Source organism: Polyodon spathula, chromosome 7, assembly GCF_017654505.1.
Source record: "Polyodon spathula isolate WHYD16114869_AA chromosome 7, ASM1765450v1, whole genome shotgun sequence".
Lineage (NCBI taxonomy): Eukaryota > Metazoa > Chordata > Actinopteri > Acipenseriformes > Polyodontidae > Polyodon > Polyodon spathula.
Window position 1 is genome coordinate 14,934,720 of NC_054540.1, and position 21,930 is coordinate 14,956,649.

The following is a 21,930-nucleotide window of genomic DNA, read 5'->3' on the forward strand; positions in this document are numbered from 1 at the left end:
TCAATTAAGACAACAAAAAAATGCAGTTTTACACATTTACACATTTCTATATTAAAGGAAGGTAGAATATCCAGAATTCTCCATATAACCATCATTCAAAAGAAAATTGTAAACACAAAATAAGTTTTATTTGGCATTTCTGTTCAAAAAGAACAGTCGGTAGTATTTTACACTGTAAAAAAAAAAAAAAAAAAAAAAAGATACATTTTATAATTGAAATTACAGATTTTGTTTTAGACATTAAGGCAGTGTATTTGCTGCATGTCACTGAAAATATGCAAGTTTTAATTAAAAATAATAATAATTTGATGATAAAAACATTAAGATTTTAAATTAAAATTGTCCAGTCATCAAATGTGGTAATTATTTATAAAATGTGTCAAAACATAATTTTACAAGGCATATGCAATTTAGTTACTATACCTACAGTATATGCTATACTAGAATGACAAACCAGTCACCATTGTCTTGAATGTTCCTTCAGATGCTGACCCAATTCATAGTGAATATACACGTGCATTATACTACAGAAATGAGCCACCGCCCCTGTTATATTAGACCCTAAAAAATTCCATAACTAACTGAACAGGCATTCATTTTCTGTTGACTGAACAGAACCATGAGTGAACCCAGTCAACCTGAAGACACAGCAACAAAAATTATTATTATTATTTTTTTTTAATCAAAGTAAAAAAAAAAAAAAAACCTAACTACATTTTGTGTAATGGTACTGTTATAAAAGTGCCTTTAGCAGCAAGATGCATGAGTGAAATAAATTAATGAGTAATTTGCAGATCTTTTTGATTTTTTGATTAGTTGGCTCTGCTGTCAAAGGTAAATGACATTTTTAATGAATACATGTCCTTGTATAGATAAATTTAGTTCCTGAAAAACAAACGGATAGAGTAACTAGGAGCAACCGTACAGGTAAAAAAATTTTTTTTAAAACGTAGCGCACATATATATATAAAATATATTTTATCACGTAGCGTATATATATATTATATATATATATAGTGCTGCTGTGCTTTAGTCTTCTTTTCCAAGTCGGTATCTTTACTGTAAGTTAAACCAGATGCACCAGGTTGTTACAGTCTTGTGTCTTGTACATCCTCCTCGGCCTCCTCTTGTAAAGCAGTGATCTTTGGCCGTGGCTTACGCTTGCTGGAGTTCCGGCGATGCAGAGGGAAAAGCTTCATACGCTCGGCACTGCTTATTGCCTGCTTCAACAGACTAGATTCATTCAAGAGCCTCTGAATGGTATCATACGGTTTCACTGAACTGCCTTCGATCACCTATAAACAAAAAATAAATAAATAAGATTCAATTTTGCGGTCACTGGGACCTTTCACCTACACCAACCTTGTTTTAAAACATGACTAAAGAGCCCCTGTGTGGATGTCGGAAAAGGACATCCGTTTGCAGACAGATTACAAGTGAGCAATTCCTCCCTATATACCGACTACAGGTTACCATATTGTTGTGCTTCACTGGCTTGGAGTTGGTTCACTTTTACTTTTTGGACTGGGAGTAGAAACTGACTATAAATAAAAAGTTTACATGACTTAAACCCAGTCCTCTCTGCATGTGAGTGATGCAGTGCCTTTTAATATGCCAGATGTATGTTGCTGTCAGGGTACCAGAGAACAAAGTAAAATAAAAGCAAACCTTGAAATCTGTAACTGATGTAGGTTATTATTTTACTCTTAAATAAGACCCTGTGAGGAGTGTTGATTATTACCAGGAGTATTGTTTTCAAAGTGCATGTTGCTAATTCCCCAACTACCTAAAAACTATCAAATCTCCCTTGTAAATCTGCAGCTGATTTTTTTTTTTTTTTAATACATGGGCTATGGTGTATCTGACACAATCCTTTGTGATGCTGTGTGTTTTCTGTGCAGGTATTTTGGTCTGGTTGGATGTTTATGCTATCTGTAGGTCTGCATTTGAACACAGACAAGATGATGCAGACATAACCACCACAAACAAACAGCAAATGCAACTCTAAAGACTTTTAAACTTCAAACAAACTGTTTTTCATGCACTTTGGCTAGTTCATCCAAATTTTAATACCCTGTTGTTAATACCTGTCTGATTTAAGATTAGTCAGTAAATATGGACGAAAAATGCATTTTATTTCATGCACCATTGGAAATAGCTTTCCGAAGCGGACTCACTGTATTTGAACACAGGCAAAGTCCTTGCACATCAATTTGTGCAATAGCTGGAAAGTCGAAAATCTCTATCGCTCAGTCTAGATCTAAAAAATAGCATGCATGAAAAAGGAAACTTACCAGAAAAGACTGACACTCAAGCATGGCTTCTAGTCTGTGTTCTGATAGCATGACAGTGCAGTTGGCAAAAGTATGCTTTAGTGTCTTCCTTATAATCTGAAAGGTTCTATAGGAGTGGGAAACAAACGCATACTGTAACAATAGGCCCAGGTTAACAGGTCAACTTAAATCTATTGATTTAATGTGTTTGTCTGCCTAAGACACTCTCACACATACACAGTGTATATGTTACAGTCCACTGTTGGCTAAACAGTATTTATGCAAGTTATTTTAAACAGCTAAAATATGGTTAGAGTTTCAATACACATATTTTTATGACTAAGCTATTATCCTTTATTCCTATCTCTCTTATTAACTGATGCATGGGCCTTTGCTCCCCTCAGAAACAGCAGCTGCTTACAGTTGAACAACACCAGATGCCTGGTTGCTCTTCAGCGTCATCAGAAACTGTAATTGGGGGTTTGTTTGAGACATGGCAAAAGGCATCATTTGGAATGACCACATCAAACAGTTCCCTGCGGCCGGTGGACTGTTGGATGGATTCAGACACGTCATGTCTGTGCTGCCTGTACTCAGACTGCCATACTCACATGGGGTCCAGGTGTGCACTGGGTTCATCCAGAAGCAGGATTTTGGCTTTACTCAGGATTGACCTGGCCAGGCACATCAACTGTTTATGACCATTACTAAGGACATAGCCTCCATCCACCAGAACGAAATCCAGTTTATCTGGAAACTGCTCAATGACAGACTTCAGGCCGACCTGGAATAAATCCCCAAATAAATATAAAAAAAAAACAAAAACAAAAAAAAAAAAAACTTTTTCTCAAATGCAATCACAGAACCAGTGTTCATCAACATGCTACAGCCATATGCATCTCCATCCTAGAGACCAGCCAAGTTTAATTTTAGATGGGACTTCCTATATAAGGAGAGTTCAGGCTGTCACACAGGCAGAGCAGCTATTGCCCGGAAGGTCATGACAGATTACAAAGACTGGGTATGATGTGGAGATGACTAGTTAGACAGTTGTGTCTTGTTAAGAGGTCTAACCTATATCCCTGAAACAGGAGTCTTACACACACACACACATATATATATATATATATATATATATATATATATATATATATATATATCACGCACACGCACACATACATACAGTGAATAGGGTTAGGCCCATCAAGAGAAATTAACATAATTAAAATAAAAGAGCGAATGTGTGATGCATTGTTTTGTTAAATTGCAAATCGCCAACTGAGTTGCACAATATGTGTTGTAAAAGACCATCTCTCACTGTCAAAAGTCGAAGGCACCAATTGAGCAGTAGGACGCATAGGAGTAATTTTAAAAAGGTAATGTTTTTTTTACAACATATCAAAATGTGATCATTAAATGCTTATATTAAAGTAAATTAATTTCTTTATATATTTGTCATTGTTTATTCTAAGGTTTTATTTTTATTTATTTTTTATCAATGAGTCAAATATGAAATGTTGACCTGTTTGATATCCTGCCATTTATATTATTGCTTAATGAGATGTTAGAATTTAAAGATTCAATGTATAGTGCTTTGATTAATGTGTGGTGTGCAACAATGTATGTGACATAGACATGGACAAACAGAGACCCCTATATATCACCAGACTGTAATTCTCAATAAACTAAATCATGTAATTACTAAGTTTTTTGGCAATCGGCTAAGCGGTTCTCCAGTATGTATGGACAAAAGTGAAGTTTGACATACTTGCGTACTTATGTATGGATGTATAACCACCTTCTCAGGGGATTGCATCCACAACTGGGGATAATAATTGATTCAAAATGGCCAGACTGGAATGGGTTTGTTGGCATATGAAGTAAACCACTGGCCACAATCAGAATATGAGAATGTTATCATTCTTAGATCATTTGGTAGAGAAGTTTTGTAAAAATAACAAGTTTCCTTCCATGAAACTTAATAATTCCTCACAAGAAATATGTTCTTTTGTATTTCCCACGTGTTTGTAATTGTATTGTTCCCTGTGGCAGGATGAAAGCCCTTATATATAATTGTGTGTGTGTGAGAATGTAAGGTCGGTAGGGATGGGGTTAAATCTGTACCTGCCAGCAATCACAGGTGTGGCCATTCCCCTGTTAGGTAACTGAGTGTTAATTGGGGAGTGGCCACATGCATAAAAGGAATGTGGTGTTGGAGGTGAGATAGTGTCCCTTGTGACCCAGAGCAGAACTGCCATTTAAAAAATAAATAAATAAATATATAATGGATAATTGGATCTGTTGGAACTCTGACACATCTGAAAACCAGTGGGATGGCGGTCTGGAGGACCAAGGTTGGTGTCTTGCCTGCAGGAAGTTTGGGCACAAGTGGTGTGCTGCCCCCTCCAAAAGGAAGAGGAGCTGCCTACCTGAAGGCTGGAGAAAATGGAACTGCCTGCCCCAAAACGAAAGGGGAGGACCGGCGGTTCCCAGAGGCGAGTGCGAGGGAGGCAGGTGCTGCCTTCCCAAGTGCCACAGGGGGAGGAGCTGTTACCATCTCTAGTGCCAAACAGGGAGGAGCTGCTGTCATCTCCAGTGCAGTAAGGGGAGGAGCTCCTGTTGTCTCAAGAGCTGGAAAGGGAGAATCTTTCCAACTCCAGTGGCAAAAGGGGAGGAGCTTCCTCTAGCTCCAGTCAGCAGGGCAACCGCCAGGCCAACTTCAGCAGCTGCTGTACCTGCTGCTGAGAGGAGCATGTCCACGTCCGCAGGGCTCAGTGCCCGCGTTGCTTCCAACGTCATCGCTGCTGGAGTGCCTAGCATGGCAGATGCCAGCGTCGCCACTGCTGGAGTGCCTAGCATCGCAGCTGCCGGCGTCGCCACTGCAGGAGTGCCTAGCATCGCAGCTGTCAGCGTCGCCATTGTCGGAAAGCCCTGCATTGCTGCCTGTGTCACCACTGTCAAAACGCCCAGCATTGCCGCTGCTGGAGTGCTCTGCGCCACTGCTAGCATTGCCACTGCCAGCGTCGTCACTGCTGGAGTGCCCCGCAGATATTAAAAATGCTTCAAATAACAGCAAAGGGACTGTTTGTTTCCAAATTGCAACAGAAAGATTATAGAAATTAAATGATTAAATCGGGCATAACCTTGGTTGTTTACTTCCTTGTCTATGTTACCTCTTACCTTCTGGACTCATTCTAATACCAGACGGTGATGCCATATAATCAGGGTGATGTAGCTTAACTAGTTTACAAATCACACAAAGTTTATTACCTAATCTGTAACAAATTTAAACTTCCTGCTCAGTCAATCCATAGCCGTGAAATAACTAATATTGTACTTTTAATGCCTGCATTCTGCTCCTACAATGGAAGTGTTGGTTGGTTGAGGCGGAGATGAGGGCTAAACATATGCAGGTGTTGTCACCTGTGGCTATGGGTGAAGTCACAGTAATTTGGTTTCTGATTCCTTCCACAGCTATACCGTGCTGCACAGATGAAGAAATAAGAGGTTTAGTATAATTTTTACCTCTTCGGTAACTCTCCATAGCTCTTCATCGCTCCATTTCCCATGGGGGTCCAGATTCTTACGGAATGTCCCAGAGAATATAAATACTTTCTGGATGATGCGAGAGTTAAAATAAATAAATAAATAAATAAACAAATTTGATTCAAATGAATTAGAAGCTGAGGAAAACACACTTTGTCAACATATGAGTGAAACACAAAGAGTCAAAACTGATACTCCAATACAATAAAAAATGAAAAGCAAATGTTGGAGGGGTGGGGGGGGAGCATTTGTAAAGTGGGATAATAGGATGTTGGGGAATGAGAAAGCTAGGCAAATAGACTAAAGCCTAGTTTACAGTCAGTTAAACCATTAGAAATTCCAGCTCAATCTTGTAAATTAAGATATATAACATTTTTATTGTACCATTTTAACGTAAACTAAAATAAAAGGCCACGGTTCAGCCTTGAAGCACACAACACAGCATGATGCTTTCAAAAACCAATTTGGATAATGAAATATTTTGCTGAATGTAGAACAGGGATCTAAAGCGGCTATGCAGTTTTTTGCCAAGGTCTGCAACATTATATGCTCTAGTTTTAGAAGAGCTGTTAGACTAATCATGTTCTCGAATGATTGCAGTGCTACCTGTGGGAGAACACCAAATGCTTTTCTCCATTCCTGCAAAGTGATTGAATTCCACGAGACCCCATCAATCGTGATGTCCCCGTTTGCTGACACCAGCCGTAACAATGCAGCCAGTAATGTGCTCTTTCCTGAACCAGTTCTTCCCAGAATGCCCAGCTGAAAAATAACAAAGTTCACTGAAACCATAACCTCTATAGATAATGCAAGTAGGAGAACAATGTTTAACTGTAAATGAAAAGGGTTATTTATATTTATTGTGTATATATTGCATATATGTGTTTGTGTTGCATTTTTATTGCCTGTAATTTATATACTTTTATATTTTGCCTAATTTCTGTAAGTTGTTTTGGATAAAGGCATCTGCTAAATAATTAAACAATAATAATAATAATAATAATAATAATAATAATAATAATAATGATAATAATAATAATACAGTAATAAGAAAATAATGGGAATGTATTAAACCATCATACTGGAAAATGTCACAAACTGCATAACAATAAAGGAGTCCAAATGGGGTTTAAAGGTTTCAATTTTCATGCAAATGTCTACTGGTCTCCAACAGTCCCTTCCTAAATCTAAATCACACATACTGCCAAAATAGAGATTGAAAGTGAAAATATAATTAAATAAGCTAAGTAATTACAGTTCAAAACTACTGCATTGCTTTATTTCATTTGACACCAAAGGTAATCACTGTAAACCTTTATGACACCTGGAACAACTTCCCAAGAGATATTAAAATGACCCCTAACATAATGTTCCTTAAATGTACCAACTTATGATATGCTATCAAAGCTGTCTTGCTATTTTCCCCTTTTCATGGTCTCTTGCGTGGGTTTACATTTTTGGCATAACAGCTTGGAACTGAAAGCAGAGAGTTAAAGAACATTTTGTCAAATATGTACTCCCAGTCATTCGTGTTTATTGGAAGAATCGTCTCAACCTGGTTTACAGTAAATTAATTAAAATCCTCAGCTTTTCAGAGGATTTCCCCAGTTTTCAATTCAGTGGAATAGGCACAGCTCTATTAATTGAGTTAATTGACCTCCTGTTTATAAAATCATAATCTTGGTTTAAATAAATGCAATACAAGACACAGTAGTCTCAACTAACAACTCAAATAATCAAAACCTTGCAGTTGAAAAATAAAAAAGAAAAGAAATAAAAGAGAGCTCAAAATCAAGCGAATGTCAAGTTATCTCGTTGAGTGGGAGTCTATAAAGTGAACATTCCAAAACATGCTAGTCACAGGCTCTCAGGGTGAACACACAGGAACCACAGCAAATGAACATGTACTGTTAGAAACACCACACTGTGAAAACCATGATGCATAGTATACGGCATCTTAATTACACAAGTCACGTCTGAGTACATTTCAGAAACCTATAGATTGAATCTAAATTGCTCTAGTATTTTTCTTGGTTGTTTCACTAGCTGTGCCTTTGACGTTAAATCACCAGAAAACTACATTTATTTTTCAGCGGGGTCTTCAGTGATATAGTTAGCATAGAAGGCAACCATTAAAACAAAAACCTCTCAAGACCTTTCCTGCTTTCTCAATAAATAAACAAACTTGGTGTAAATAAGTATTCCAACATTGCAGCAAAGCAGAGGGGATTTTATCCATATGGACCGCTAACTGCAAATAAATCTGTTCGGTTGTAAGAACCCAAGTTACTTGGTGGTTTTACTGTCACAATGTGTGAGCACTAAGATGGGAAGTATTAGCAATTAAAAGTGCAGTATCTCTGCTCAGGCTTGGTGTCAAAAAGTCTGACTTGTACACATCTGCTAAATACAGTTTTGTATTCCCTCAAGAACATATGGGTTTAGTAGCATTTTTACTAACACTGAAGAGGAATTGCTGCCTCTTTTATGACACTGTAATCACACAGGTGATTGTACAGTTACAGCAGTAACATAACTCCAATATGTCAACCATCTTAGGTCACAGGTACACGTGAATATTGCTACTCGATTTTGCTGAGGAGTTTCCATAACATAGAAAATATAAAGAGCAAATCTGAAATGGAGGGCTTACAAAAAATGTAACATCTAGTTTCCTTAAACAGAACTACTGTTCTTTATTTGTTTCATTTACACAGGTCATTCCGCCTCTTATACTATACCTAGAACTTGGTTTCAGATGCACTCTGGGAAATAATCTTTAGATATTCGCATTACCAAAGTGCACAAACTCTGACCAACCAATACCAAGTCACTACCACTTAAAGTACAATAAAGTTAAAGAATCACGGAAGGAAGGCTTTGCTTCATACACTTTGTACTTTTGTTTTTTTTGTCAGACCCCATTCAGTGGTTATGGTGGCTTGTTGGCTTTAGATATATTGTACACTGTTGTGCATAACAGATACACTGAAAAACAAATCATACAACTTGCCAAAACAGGTAAATGCATCACACTCCAAGAATCAGATTACATTGAAATGTATTTGTAGACGTATGCAAAAGGGGACACTGAAATTCTTACGGACAAAATCTTAAATCTGTGAAAAAATGTAGTGGCTGTAAACCACCCTTTATTCACATGCCATTCAAATTAGCTTGTTGCTCAATGTACATGTAATCACTAACTTCAATGGCTTCAATTACTAAGTACGTTCAAGGGCAACGTACTTAGTAATTCAAAGTTGAATGCTTTGTCCTTTATCACTGAACTTAAAGTCTTATTTGTTTTTTAGTTAAAAGTGCATGCAGGTCTAAAGGGGTTTAAAGTACTATTTGTCCCAGGTTATGTGGTAGAAATCCTTTTCAGGAGAAGGCAGTCAGGTCTAGTCACACTGGATGTGATGCGATTTGTATTGCAAAACATGATACTTTCTCTGTGACACTACCTTTCACACCAGTGGTGACAGGCATACGCGATGTGATAGGCTACTATTCCCTGACTGAGCTCTTGAGAAGTAAGATGTCTTCCAGGGAAGAGGAAGAACTTTTGTTGCTAGTTATTTTGATAGTCCTGTTACACAGCTATTTTAGAAATCATTATAGCTTTTTGCAGAATACTTATTTCAGTCAATGTAAACAAATCATACACACCAGTTTTATCCAGTTCCCTGGAAATTAACTCCCAGTTCTCCCTCATTGGTGTGTCTTTGTAATTTTTGTGTCCTTTGTTATACAGTTCAGGGTATTTTGATACCGAAAGAATTAACTTTTCTTCCGCTATTGTTTACTGAAAAGGGTGCACACGGGAAGATGTTCCTCATTGGTCAGATCCCTAGCTGCCGCAAGACAAAAATTGCAAAAATGGACACCAATCCTATTTGTTTTGCATCGCTTCAGTATCACTTCTTTGTCACCCCGTCATATCACATGCAGTGTGAAAGGTTCATTGCGTGGTGTACCATATTACACACTTGCTTGTCGCACTGCGTTTGGTAAAAATAGGCCTTTATACCAAAGAAAGAACTTCTTTAACTGCTAGTGACACATCTCATCATATTAAGATAATAATGCTGAATTGTCTTGGAAGTCAAATTGGATTATTTTTTAACTTGAAGAATAGTAAGGTCTAGAAAAGGGTTGATATATTATATATATATATATATATATATATATATATATATATATATATATATATATATATATATATATATATATATATCTATATTGGAGTAAAACAGAGAAAACATAAAACATCTATGGAAAAAAGATGTTTTTTTTTTTAAATGTAGTACTAGAGGCGCAAAACAGTTACATCCCAGAAGTAGACCAATCTAAATCTAAAACAAAATTGCCAAAATGATTTAATAGATCAATTAAAAATATATATTCAGAGGGAAAAAAGGCACTTTACAGAGCGTTTAAAAGGGACCAAGAACAAAGTACACAGAAAGAGTGCTTGGAACTGCAAACACAAGTCAAAAAGAGAGTTAGAAAGGCCAAGAGAGAGATAGAAATTAGCATGCTAAGGGGGCTAACACCAATTCCAAAAGTTTTTCCAATATTATAACAGCAAGAGAACATTTGAAGAGGAGGTAAAATGTCTAAGAGGTACTAATGGCAAAATCATAGATGAAGAGAAAAAAATAGCAAATATATTAAATGATTACTTTTCATAAGTTTTTACAAAGGAACTAGAAGCTCTTAAAATAAACAAATTCCCTGGGCCAGATGAGATCCTCCCAGTAGTATTCAAAGAAATGAAATAAGTTATTTACAAACTGCTAACCAAGATCATGTAACAGTCTCTTGACACAGGGATTGTTCCGACAGACTGGAGAATTGCAAATGTAATACTGATCCACAAAAAGGGAGACAAAACCGAACCAGGTAACTACAGACCAATAAGCCTGACTTCTATTATATGTAAACTTATGGAAACTACAATAAGATCCAAAATGGAAAATTACCTATATGGTAACAGTATCCTGGGAAACAGTCAACAGGGTTTTAGGAAAGGGAAATTGTGTCTAACTAACTTGCTTGATTTTTTTGAGGTTGCAACATCGATAATGGATAACTGCAAAGCATATAATGTGGTTTATTTAGATTTCCATAAAGCTTTTGACAAAGTCCCACAGAAAAGATTAATTCTCAAACTAAACGCAGTAGGGATTCAAGGAAATACATGCACATGGATTAGGGAGTTGTTAACATATAGAAAACAGAAAGTACTGATTAGAGGAGAAACCTCAAAATGGAGTGAGGTAACCAGTGGAGTACCACAGGGATCAGTATTAGGTCCTCTGCTATTCATATTAATGACTTAGATTCTGGTATAGTAAGCAAACTTGTTAAATTTGCAGACGACACAAAAGTAGGAGGAGTGGCAAACACTGTTGCAGCAGCAAAGGTCATTCAAAATGATCTAGACAGCATTCAGAACTGGGCAGACACATGGCAAATTACATTTAATAGAGAAAGTGTAAGGTACTGAACGCAGGCAATACAAATGTGCACTATGAATATGGGAGAACCTGAAATTGAAGAAGGAATCTATAAAATAGACCTAGGAGTTTATGTTGACTCAGAAATGTCTTCATCTAGACAATGTGAGGAAGCTATAAAAAAGGCCAATAAGATGCTCGGATATATAGTGAAAAGTGTTGAATTTAAATCAAGGGAAGTAATGTTAAAATTTTACAATGCATTAGTAAGACCTCATCGAGAATATTGTGTTCAGTTCTGGTCACCTCACTACAAAGGATATTGCTGCTCTAGAAAGAGTGCAACCAGAATTATTCTGGGTTTAAAAGGCATGTCATATGCAGATAGGCTTAAAGAATTGAATCTATTAAGTCTTGAACAAAGAAGACTACGCAGCCACCTAACTCAAGCATTCAAAATTCTAAAAGGTACTGACAATGTCGACCTAAGGGACTTTTTTGACCTGAAAAAAGAAACAAGGACCAGGGGTCACAAATGGAGATTAGACAGAGGGGCATTCAGAACAGAAAATAGGATGCACGTTTTTACACAGAGAATAGTGGAGGTCTGGAACCAATTCCCCTGTAATGTTGTTGAAGCTGACACGCTAGGATCCTCCAAGAAGTTGCTTGATGAGATTCTGGGATCAATAAGCTACTAACAACTAAACGAGCAAGATGGGCCGAATGACCTCTTCTCGTTTGTAACCGTTCTTATGTTCTTATGTTCTTATATTAACTAACACTGTACTACTGTGGATAGAATAATCATATTTGGCTATTAAATATACCACAAAGACCTGATAGAGGAGGATATGGGTTTAGGCACATGTAAATATATGTACAGAAGACCACTTTAGTTCTAGATCCTGGCAATGTCCTATTTAAATATACTAGAGTAAATCCTTACCCTATGTCCAGCGTTTACTGAAAATGAGAGGTTTTCAAGGATAGTTCGGCCTCCTTCTGTGTACTTTGCTGTTAGGTTGCTGACAGTCATTTGGCCTGCAGACGGCCATTCCTGACCCGTGTGTGGGTTCTCAATAACCAGGCTTTCAGGCATGCTGCTTTTCTGCTTGTCACAGATTTTAGGTGCTTCTTGAGGCAAGTCAATGAATTTGAATATCCTGCTCACGGAGTGCATCTGGAAAGAGATTATGCTTAGGTCAGCTTAATGGTACCAACTTAATACTTAAAACTGGTTTCATTGCTACTCTTAACAGAGGGAATAAATGCAGAAAAGCAAATTAAACTCAACACATGCATTTCGGCACTCAGAGCTTGTTCTTTTACAGCTTTCACTATTCAGAAAGCCTCCAAATACCGATGTCGCACAAGTAGCTTCAAATGCCATTTTAACTTTTCTTTGGTTTTTTTTTTTTTTTTTTTTTTTTACATTTTCCTTAATATTTTATCATGTGGGTTCTGTTCCAGTATTGATTATTAATAATTTAATCTGAATCTCATTTACTTGGTTAGGAGCTTGTTTTGAGCTTCACTGAGGACCCTAAGTGCCTGCATTGAACAACCTTCCTCATTCCATTTAAATCACATAACAATAATGATATCCAATAAAGCTTCATGCTGGATAAAAGTAGATTTAGAGAAAAATGAGGATGATTCCATATTGGAGCAACAGAACACAGTCAGCTCTACATTACACTGAACAAAAATATAAACGCAACATGTAAAGTGTTGGTCCCATGTTTCATGAGCTGAAATAAAAGATCGCAGAAATTTTCCATACGCACAAAAAGCTTATTTCTTTCAAATTTTGCGCACAAATTTGTCTGCATCCCTGTTAGTGAGCAATTCTCCTTTGCCAAGATAATCCATCCACCTGACAGGTGTGGCATGTCAAGAAGCTGATTAAACAGCATGGTCATTACACAGGTGCACCTTGTGCTGGGGACAATACAAGGCCACTCTATAATGTGCAGTTTTGTCACACAACACAATGCCACAGATGTCTCAAGTTTTAAGGGAGTGTGCAATTGGCATGCTGACTGCAAGAATGTCCACCAGAGCTGTTGCCAGAGAATTGAATGTTCATTTCTCTACCATAAGCCGCCTCCGTCGTTTTAGAGAATTTGGCAGTACATCCAACTGGCCTCACAACCGCAGACCACATGTAACCACACCAGCCCAAGACCTCCACATCTGGCTTCTTCACCTGCGGGATTGTCTGAGACTATCCACCTGGACAGCTGATGAAACTGTGGGTTTGCACAACGGAAGAATTTCTGCACAAACTGTCAGAAACCGTCTCAGAGTCTTGACCTGACTGCAGTTCGGCGTCGTAACCGACTTCAGTGGGCAAATGCTTACCTTCGATGGCCACTGGCATGCTGGAGAAGTGTGCTCTTCATGGATGAATCCTGATTTCAACTGTACCGGGCAGATGGCAGACAGCATGTATGGCGTTGTGTGGGCGAGCGGTTTGCTGATGTCAATGTTGTGAACAGACTGCCCCATGGTGGAGGTGGGGTTATGGTATGGGCAGGCATAAGCTACAGACAATGAGCACAATTGCATTTTATCGATGGCAATTTGAATGCACAGAGATACTGTGACGAGATCCTGAGGCCCATTGTCGTGCCAATCATCTGCCGCCATCACCTAATGTTTCAGCATGATAATGCACGGCACTGTGTCGCAAGGATCTGTATGTCGCAAGAATTGTCTTGGAAGCTGAAAATGTCCCAGTCCTTCCATGGCCATCATACTCACCAGACATGTAACTATTGAGCATGTTTGGGATGCTCTGGATCGACGTGTATGACAGTGTGTTCCCGTTCCCGCCAATAACCAGCAACTTCGCACAGCCATTGAAGAGGAGTGGGACAACATTCCACAGGCCACAATCAACAGCCTGATCAACTCTATGCAAAGGAGATGTGTCACGCTGCATGAGGCAAATGGTGGTCACCAGTTTTCTGATCGACGCCCCTACCTTTGTTTTTTAAGGTATCTGTGACCAACAGATGCATATCTATATTCCCAGACATGTGAAAACAATAGATTAGGGCCTAATGAATTTATTTCAATTGACTGATTTCCTTATATGAACCATAAATCAGTTAAATCTTTGAAACTGTTGCATGTTGCGTTCATATTTTTGTTCAGTGTACATTGTAGAAGATCTCATTTATGTTTTCATTTATTTTAGTCTATTTTTTGCCTTTTAGAATATCAATATAATCACTGGGCCCCCTTTCTTCTGTTGAAAATATTTTGGTCTTTTGCTTTTACTTCAATCTGAAATATGCAGATATTTTAAAGATATATCTACTGGAGTACGAGGTCCTGGTGCCAAATCACATTCTGTGCTGTAGTTTCACTCTAATGGTCTATCTCCAATCAGTCCACAAAAACTGATTAGATACCAGGTAGAAATAGGCTCATTTGTTTTGGTTTACAGTACTGCACTTGGAAAATCTTCATCTCAAGAAAATGAGCCTGGTTATAACTTTGCTAATGCTATTAAGACATTAGAAATGTGATTTTAAAACCTTTTCCATGAAACGTCCCTCTTTAAATGTATTATCATTTTGGCCTTACCAGACTGTCCATAGTAATGCTGGAGTTCACTGCCCACTGTAAGGTACTCATAATATTCATGGCTAATGTTATAATTATTCCAACTTTTCCTTCCCCACTGCCTGTAGGTAAAACAGAAAACGTTATTGATATGTTTATTTAATGTAGTACTAAACGACACAATTAAATGAATTATTGAAAGATTAAGACTAGAGTAATCAATATCTTAGAAGTATCAGTGCTGAAATAGTAAATTATAACAATTCAGACTGTATCCAATCAATCTTTTTTTTTTCTTTACTTTGAATAAAACAAAAAACATTTCAATTAAAACCTTAAACCTGTTAGTTTGGCCAAGAAACTATAAACTGTATTACCGTTTGTTCCAACAGAAACGAAGGCAACAATAATAAAGAAGATGACAAATATCATATCAATCCTCATCTGGAACCAGCGCAGTGTGGACAAGTAAAGGAACCAGTTGGCAGTATGAACGTTCAATGCCTTGTGGAAAAGGGTTTCAAAATAAGCCTGTCTTCCAAAAGCACGGATCGACCAGAGTCCCTTTAGAGATATTATGAGATGGGAAAAAATTGGACTACGAGCTGCAAGGGAAAATAAATAGGGTTACTTATGCCACTGAAGGATTTAAATGTCCCATGTGCTGTGTATCTGCTGCTATTTTTGTTGATTACAAGGAGTTCAGCTGTCTTACTTACCCTCAGATTCAAGTTGTTTCAGCTGCTGTGATGTACGGAGAAAGTAGGCCCGCAACATGACAAAAGCTACAATAACAGGGATGGCAGCCAGGAAGACGTAGGGCTCCATTACCGAGACCACAAGCATGGCTCCCATTACAATCAGCACCAACTTAAAAAAGGAAAACAAGAAACATATTATCCTTCTTTCATAAATATATTGGTAAAAGAACTAAACTTTAGTTTTTTAATTGGTCATATAAACATCAGTTGTGGGGTGGCTCCCGAGTCATGCATCCAGTAAAGGCGCTCCGTGTGGTCTGGACGTCGCCGGCTCGAGCCCAGGCCATTCCCCTGCCGATCGAAGACGGGAGCTTCCAGGGGGCGGCCCCATCAGTTGTCACTAGACATGTTCACTTTTTAATAGAACAGATTTGACCAATTAATATCCACATTTCTTGTGCATTTGGAAGATTTAAGGTAATCCTGTCTTTCTAGCTTACATTATGCCACAGTATACAGTTCATTACATGCATTTCAAATGGTACCTCACCTCTTGCGATTGCCTATACTGTCCAGCAAGCGTCTTTTTATTACAGTGTTTTAATGCTAATCAGCAGTATTATGTGTTTATTTTTTAATCATGTCTGAACTATGTGTACATATCTGAAAGGAATAGGCTGCCAGTGAGTTTTTAAATACAAGGTTTTAAATGAGAGACGCCTGCAGTCCTAAAATATTTTGGCCATTTTTCTCAGTGCCACAGTGGCTACGTGAGCAGTCTTTGAAATGTTTTAAACATGTAATTTAACAAAATCCAAACTTTAATGTGCTCTGCAATTTACTCAATGCAAAAAAAGAATGGGTTTGACTTCGGGCTTCTCTACTGGGTAGTTCTCATTTAAATGATCACAACTTCTGTTACATTACTGTACTCGTCTGAAAAATATATATTGTTTCTAAACTGCTGACATGGCTTTGAATTAATATCCTAGTTATGCCCTTTTCCAAACCAGGTTAATGTCTTAATTGAGGAAATATTGTTTCATGTTGGGTTTTGTATTTTTTATTTATTTATTTGTTTGTTTATTTATTTAACTCTCCTATTAGGTTTTGGGTCTATTTACCCAACACTAGTTTCCAATTAGCTTTAATGCTATTTTTATTTTTATTTTCTGTATAATATTTGATGACTTTTCCTACGTTGGGGTCATGAACTTATGTACAGAAAACAGAGCCTTTGTAATGTTTATATTTTTTAGAACAAGTCATGTAAACAAATAAGATGTTTCAGGTCATTGTGATCCATGGCATTTATCAATGTAGATTACTGTGCAGGAATAAAATAAAACTTTTTTAATTTGTTATTTTATTATTATTATATTTCTACAAGGGAGAGCCTAATTTTCTCTATCAGTATTGCAACAGCATCTCACTGGTAAAAACATTCCAAAATGAGAAGCTCCCAGGTTGGCAGTCAAAGAAGTTTTATCACAGCTCCTGGACTAAAAGAGCATACATGAGTAAAACCTTTGCGAATAAAAACATTTAATCAATTTAAGGCTGTTTAAATTAGTTTTAAATTGCATCGGGTCAATATGACCCAAAACATAACAGCTGTATTTAAATTATGAACATAACAGGAGGGTTAAAGCAGTCTTTACTGTTTTTAACTGTAACTGTCTAATCACATTTGGTTACGATAATACTGTCTAAAGTATTCATGCATATATTAAAATGGTTAGATGTCAACTTTGGAAAATCGATCTTACACTAGAAGCCAGTTTAAATGTTTACAGTAAATGTATGAATTACACTCATCTAAACCCTTTAGTCACCTTTGAAAATGTACTTCCTGTTTAGAAAAAAATCTCTCCTTACTGGTAAAGTTTAATAAAATTAAATTTTAAAATTTTAAAAGTCTTGGACTCAACAGGTGCAGGTTTCTGAAAAAAGTACAGACCCTCCTATGTTTATTGTTAGACGAATAACAAATGATAATGACTACAAACCTGCACAACGTCGAATATAACAAGAGGCAGCATATCATCGATGACAGCAATATCTTTTGTGAACCGGTTTATAATTCGACCTAAACACATAAGAAAACAAAGAAATCAAACAAAAACAGCAATGAATTATGGGTCCAATTAACAATTTATATGTATTTCTAAAAATATTAAAATTACTATGAGCAAGAAACCTGAAATTGAGTTTTAAGTTCTACTGTTCTTACCCCTCCTTTCCACAATGAGTTTTACTTTTCCTAAAAAATATATTTTGTGGTCCAGACCATTTTCCAATTTAAACCCCACAAATATAAGTAGTATTAATCAACTTTTATTTAAATAAAATGATTGCTCAAACTAAATTAACTAACAAGTTGAAAACACTTTAAATACAAACTTCGGGTTACTAAATAACACAGGTATAGTTCAATGCTTGAAATATTTAAAGACAAAAAACTTGCATACAACTTACAGTACTGTGTATCGAGAGTAAGTATTTGTGTAGGACCAGGTTTAAATCCACATTTGCTGTGTGAACTTTATTTAAAATGATGTTAGCACACTCAGATTATAAATGGTTTTGAACCACTAAGGAAAACACGACCCGTCTAAGGACGTTGAAACAGTGTATAAAACAGCAACCTATTAAACAGCCTATTATAGTACTTTACTGGGGTTGACTCTGAAAAAACGCTTGTGTAAAAAAGCAGATTAGTCTTCCAGTTTGCTACTAATAGCAAGAATACAAAAGTCAACAGAACTGAACATTCTTGTTTAACATATTTGGCCATATCAAATCTGATTATAAAAAATCTGATGATAAAAAAAAAACAGTATTTTCTCAATTTTAATGCTTGTTAAATTGCCATTTCTTGTAAATGTAAGTTTTTCAATACGTCTGGACTCACCTGTCTTCATTGTATTTAAGACAGACATTTGAGCTCGTAAAACTGATTTAAGCATCTTCTTGTGCAGACTCTTCGAGACGGTTATCAGAGTGTGAACCAAAGGAAGCCCTCTAAAGAATCCGAGTGCCAGCAGGCTTTCAGCAGTTGCCACATAAATGTAAATGATATAGTAAGCACTGGTTCTGGTAACTATCACTGCTTGGTGTACTGGATCAGATGCATTTCCTACAGTTTCATTTTGCTGGATCCATCTAAAAGAAACAAAACAATTAAAAAACTAAAAAACATATTAAAAGAATTGCTTATCTGCCCTTCAAGCCCTGAGAAACGAAGCTACTGAATGTGTTAAAATATAAAATGACCCTTATAATAATGTTCAAAAGTAGTTTCAAATAACAAGTTATTTATAATTTATTTATAGTTTAATTAGAACTGTAGTAGATCATTAAACTTACACTGTACAAATTATACAAATGCAATAATAAATTAGCAGCAGCAGGAATATTCACATGGCCAGCGTTAGTACGTTATTCCAGAGGTTTCCAGGGGATGCTGCGTGATTATTTCATTTATGTAATGCTTTGTATATTAAAAGCTGAAAGTTTCTTCTTTCTGTGCCCTTGTTGAGAGCTCAGTGGTGACTGGTCCAGCCCAGCATAGAGCTGGTGGGTATGGAATTCAGTAACAAAACTGCCAAGTGCTGTGTTGGAATGAACTACAGGTTTCATTGGGCCATAGCATAATTGCATGGCTATAATTACAGCAAACATTTAGCAGTTTATCTGCACAGTTGAGGGTACATAAGGTTTGGGTTGCCTTAGTAATGATGCTGAGTAATAAATGAAGGGCTTTATGTGCTCAGATTGAAACGACCCTGAGTGCTGTAGAGAAATGAAATAATAATGTGGCACTGAGCAGAAGCAATCAATACATACATAATCCATTGTGTGTTATTTTCTTGTCTCTAAATATACTGTACACCAATTTATAAAGCCTTAGCAAGCATTTATAAAGGAGTTAAAACAAAGCATTACAATTGATGAAGACATCAGACATCAGATGAAGACTATCAGAGACAAACCAAGATTTACTGGGCCACAGTTATCAAATGACTTACTCATTGACCACATATATTCCAAACAAGGAACCTCCAACCTAAAAAGAGAAAGAAAGAAAGGAGGATTCAATAGTTTGTAAAGCGTTAGCCGATCATCAAACTGTTGACATACCAGTCTGGCCAAACATGGAGGTATCTATCTATCTATCTATCTATATAGTACAATAGTCTGGAAACCCCTGTGTGAAAAGTGCCTGCTGACCTTCACATATTGGATTGTATACCTGTGCCCAGCAAGTGAGAACCGTATTATCACCAACTGGGGAGGCAATATGTTACGTGTGATAAATGGTGAATATATATATATATATATATATATATTATATATATATATATATATATATATATATATATATATTATATATTATTCAAATTATACATTTATATTATCCAGAAAATTTAATAGGTCTTTTTTAAATACTCTATCCTGATTGGTCAAAACAGGTCACATATGGGTGTGAATATTATAGCATATTCCTATGGGCTGAAACTTTTTTTCAAAAAGGGGCAAATCACTTGTAGATATCCATATGTCACTAGAACTTTGAAAAAAAAACATAGCCATATTTAAATTTATATTAATATACATGACTAACCACATTTAATATACACTTTTGAAAAAAAAACAGGAGCCATATTGAAATTCACAAGAAAGATGACCAACGAGTGTATATCAATTTTGATCTTTTGGGAAACCAAACTCTAGATGAGATTTTGGATGAGTCTGAATCAGACATCACCACTTACTCAAGTCATACTTATTCAAGTAATACTGCTAGGCGTTACCAAAGCACATCTTCTGGACATAGAAAAAGAAAAGGAAAAAATCTTCCTGTGGCCTGTAAATCTTCAAATTTCAATGGTAGTGTTCAATTTAACATCTGTATATAGTGCTAATAATAATTTAACATCTGTAAATAGTGCTATATAAAATATAATAATAATAATAATAATAATAATAATAATAATAATAAACACAACACTATGTAACACAATTTTTGTTCCTGGGTAGTAAGTGTTATTTCCTAATTGCTTATACCTCAAAAGTATAGAAAATGGCTATTATTCCCCACAAACTTTGTTTTTGTGACCAGGACAGTGATATTTCAAAATTTAGAAGTGAGTAGTTTTTCGAGATTTACAATTATGTATTTACAGTATAATTGTAAATATCGAAAAACTACTCACTTCTAAATCTTTTGTAGTCATCTTTGTATTACTTTAGTATAAATACATGTTAATTTGGATTCATATGTTGTTTTTTTTCTGACTTTATGTGAACAAAAAGACACACATTTGCCCATTTTCCCATTGGAAATAGTGATATTTTGAAATATCACTGTCCTGGTCACAAAAGCAAAGTTTGTGGGGAATAATAGCCATTTTCTATACTTTTGAGGCATAAGCAATTAGGAAATAACACTTACTACCCAGGAACAAAAAAAATAATAATTTTGTTACACAGTGTAATAATTTTTTTTTTAAATTTATTTTTGGTTTTATTTTTTAGTTTTAAGGGACTATTTCTGAGATCAGAGGTAGGAGGATATTTAATAAAAATTACTTTTTTTTAATTAAAACAAGTTTTTAGTTTTTTTTTTTTTTTTTTTTTTTTTTTTTGTATTTTAGTTAGTTGACCCTTTTTATAAGCACAATACTTCACTTCAGGGTGTGGGATATACTCTAATATCCACACGCCGGGGGCAGTTAAAACCAGTCGGCTTCACCTCATGACTTATAATGCACGTGGGGTGTGTGGATAGTAGCAGCTCATTTATAATACCACTACTCATTCAATTTTCCTATCAGTTTTATTAATAAGTAGCAGCTCATTTATAATACCACTATACATTCAATATTCCTATCAGTTTTATTTGCTTAGTGCAGCTTGCAGTTTATGACAACAATTTGCATTTAGGTTGTCCAATTGATTTTGTGATTTTACCTTTGTGGTGAGTTTACTGTAACCCACAGGCACTTTTCCTCATCTAAAATCATGTGCTGTTTTGATTTTAATCAATCTACACACTGGTTAGTGTTAGCACTGTGGGAATCAACATGGATTGCATCATGAACCTATGGGATAATTCTGAAAATATGGTGGTACAATCCAGTGGGAAACCTTGGTATTGTAAAGTGCTACTGGAAATGTAGAATGGCCTGCAGTTTATTTATATATCTATCATGATAGAAATATCCCTATGACCACCAACTTCCCATTTGCAGGAATACATACTGTACAACAAAGCAGAAAAACTAGTAAAAATAATGCGTTGTGTTTTAAACCCTACAGCCTGTTCAGTAATATGTGTAGCATGCAGATGCCAGTGTGACA

At 36.2% G+C, this 21,930-nt stretch overlaps 1 protein-coding gene across 4 annotated transcripts in view; it reads right to left on the bottom strand.

The window, feature by feature from the left end:
• Positions 1-989: 989 nt before the first annotated feature.
• Positions 990-21,930, bottom strand: part of LOC121318222 (cystic fibrosis transmembrane conductance regulator-like) — a 38,462-nt gene continuing 17,521 nt past the window's right edge. The window contains exons 16-27 of one of the 4 annotated variants that reach the window (XM_041254669.1): positions 19,596-19,633; positions 18,479-18,729; positions 17,574-17,653; positions 15,583-15,733; positions 15,241-15,468; positions 14,885-14,985; positions 12,234-12,467; positions 6,426-6,581; positions 5,799-5,888; positions 2,885-3,057; positions 2,295-2,400; positions 990-1,295 (exon numbers count right to left, since the gene is read on the bottom strand). In XM_041254669.1, coding sequence (XP_041110603.1) covers positions 1,089-1,295; positions 2,295-2,400; positions 2,885-3,057; positions 5,799-5,888; positions 6,426-6,581; positions 12,234-12,467; positions 14,885-14,985; positions 15,241-15,468; positions 15,583-15,733; positions 17,574-17,653; positions 18,479-18,729; positions 19,596-19,633 — 1,815 coding nt within the window. In that variant the 3' untranslated portion in view covers positions 990-1,088. The remainder of the gene's footprint in view (positions 1,296-2,294; positions 2,401-2,884; positions 3,058-5,798; positions 5,889-6,425; positions 6,582-12,233; positions 12,468-14,884; positions 14,986-15,240; positions 15,469-15,582; positions 15,734-17,573; positions 17,654-18,478; positions 18,730-19,595; positions 19,634-21,930) is intronic. The other 3 variants (XM_041254670.1, XM_041254672.1, XM_041254671.1) reach the window with 3 other exon arrangements.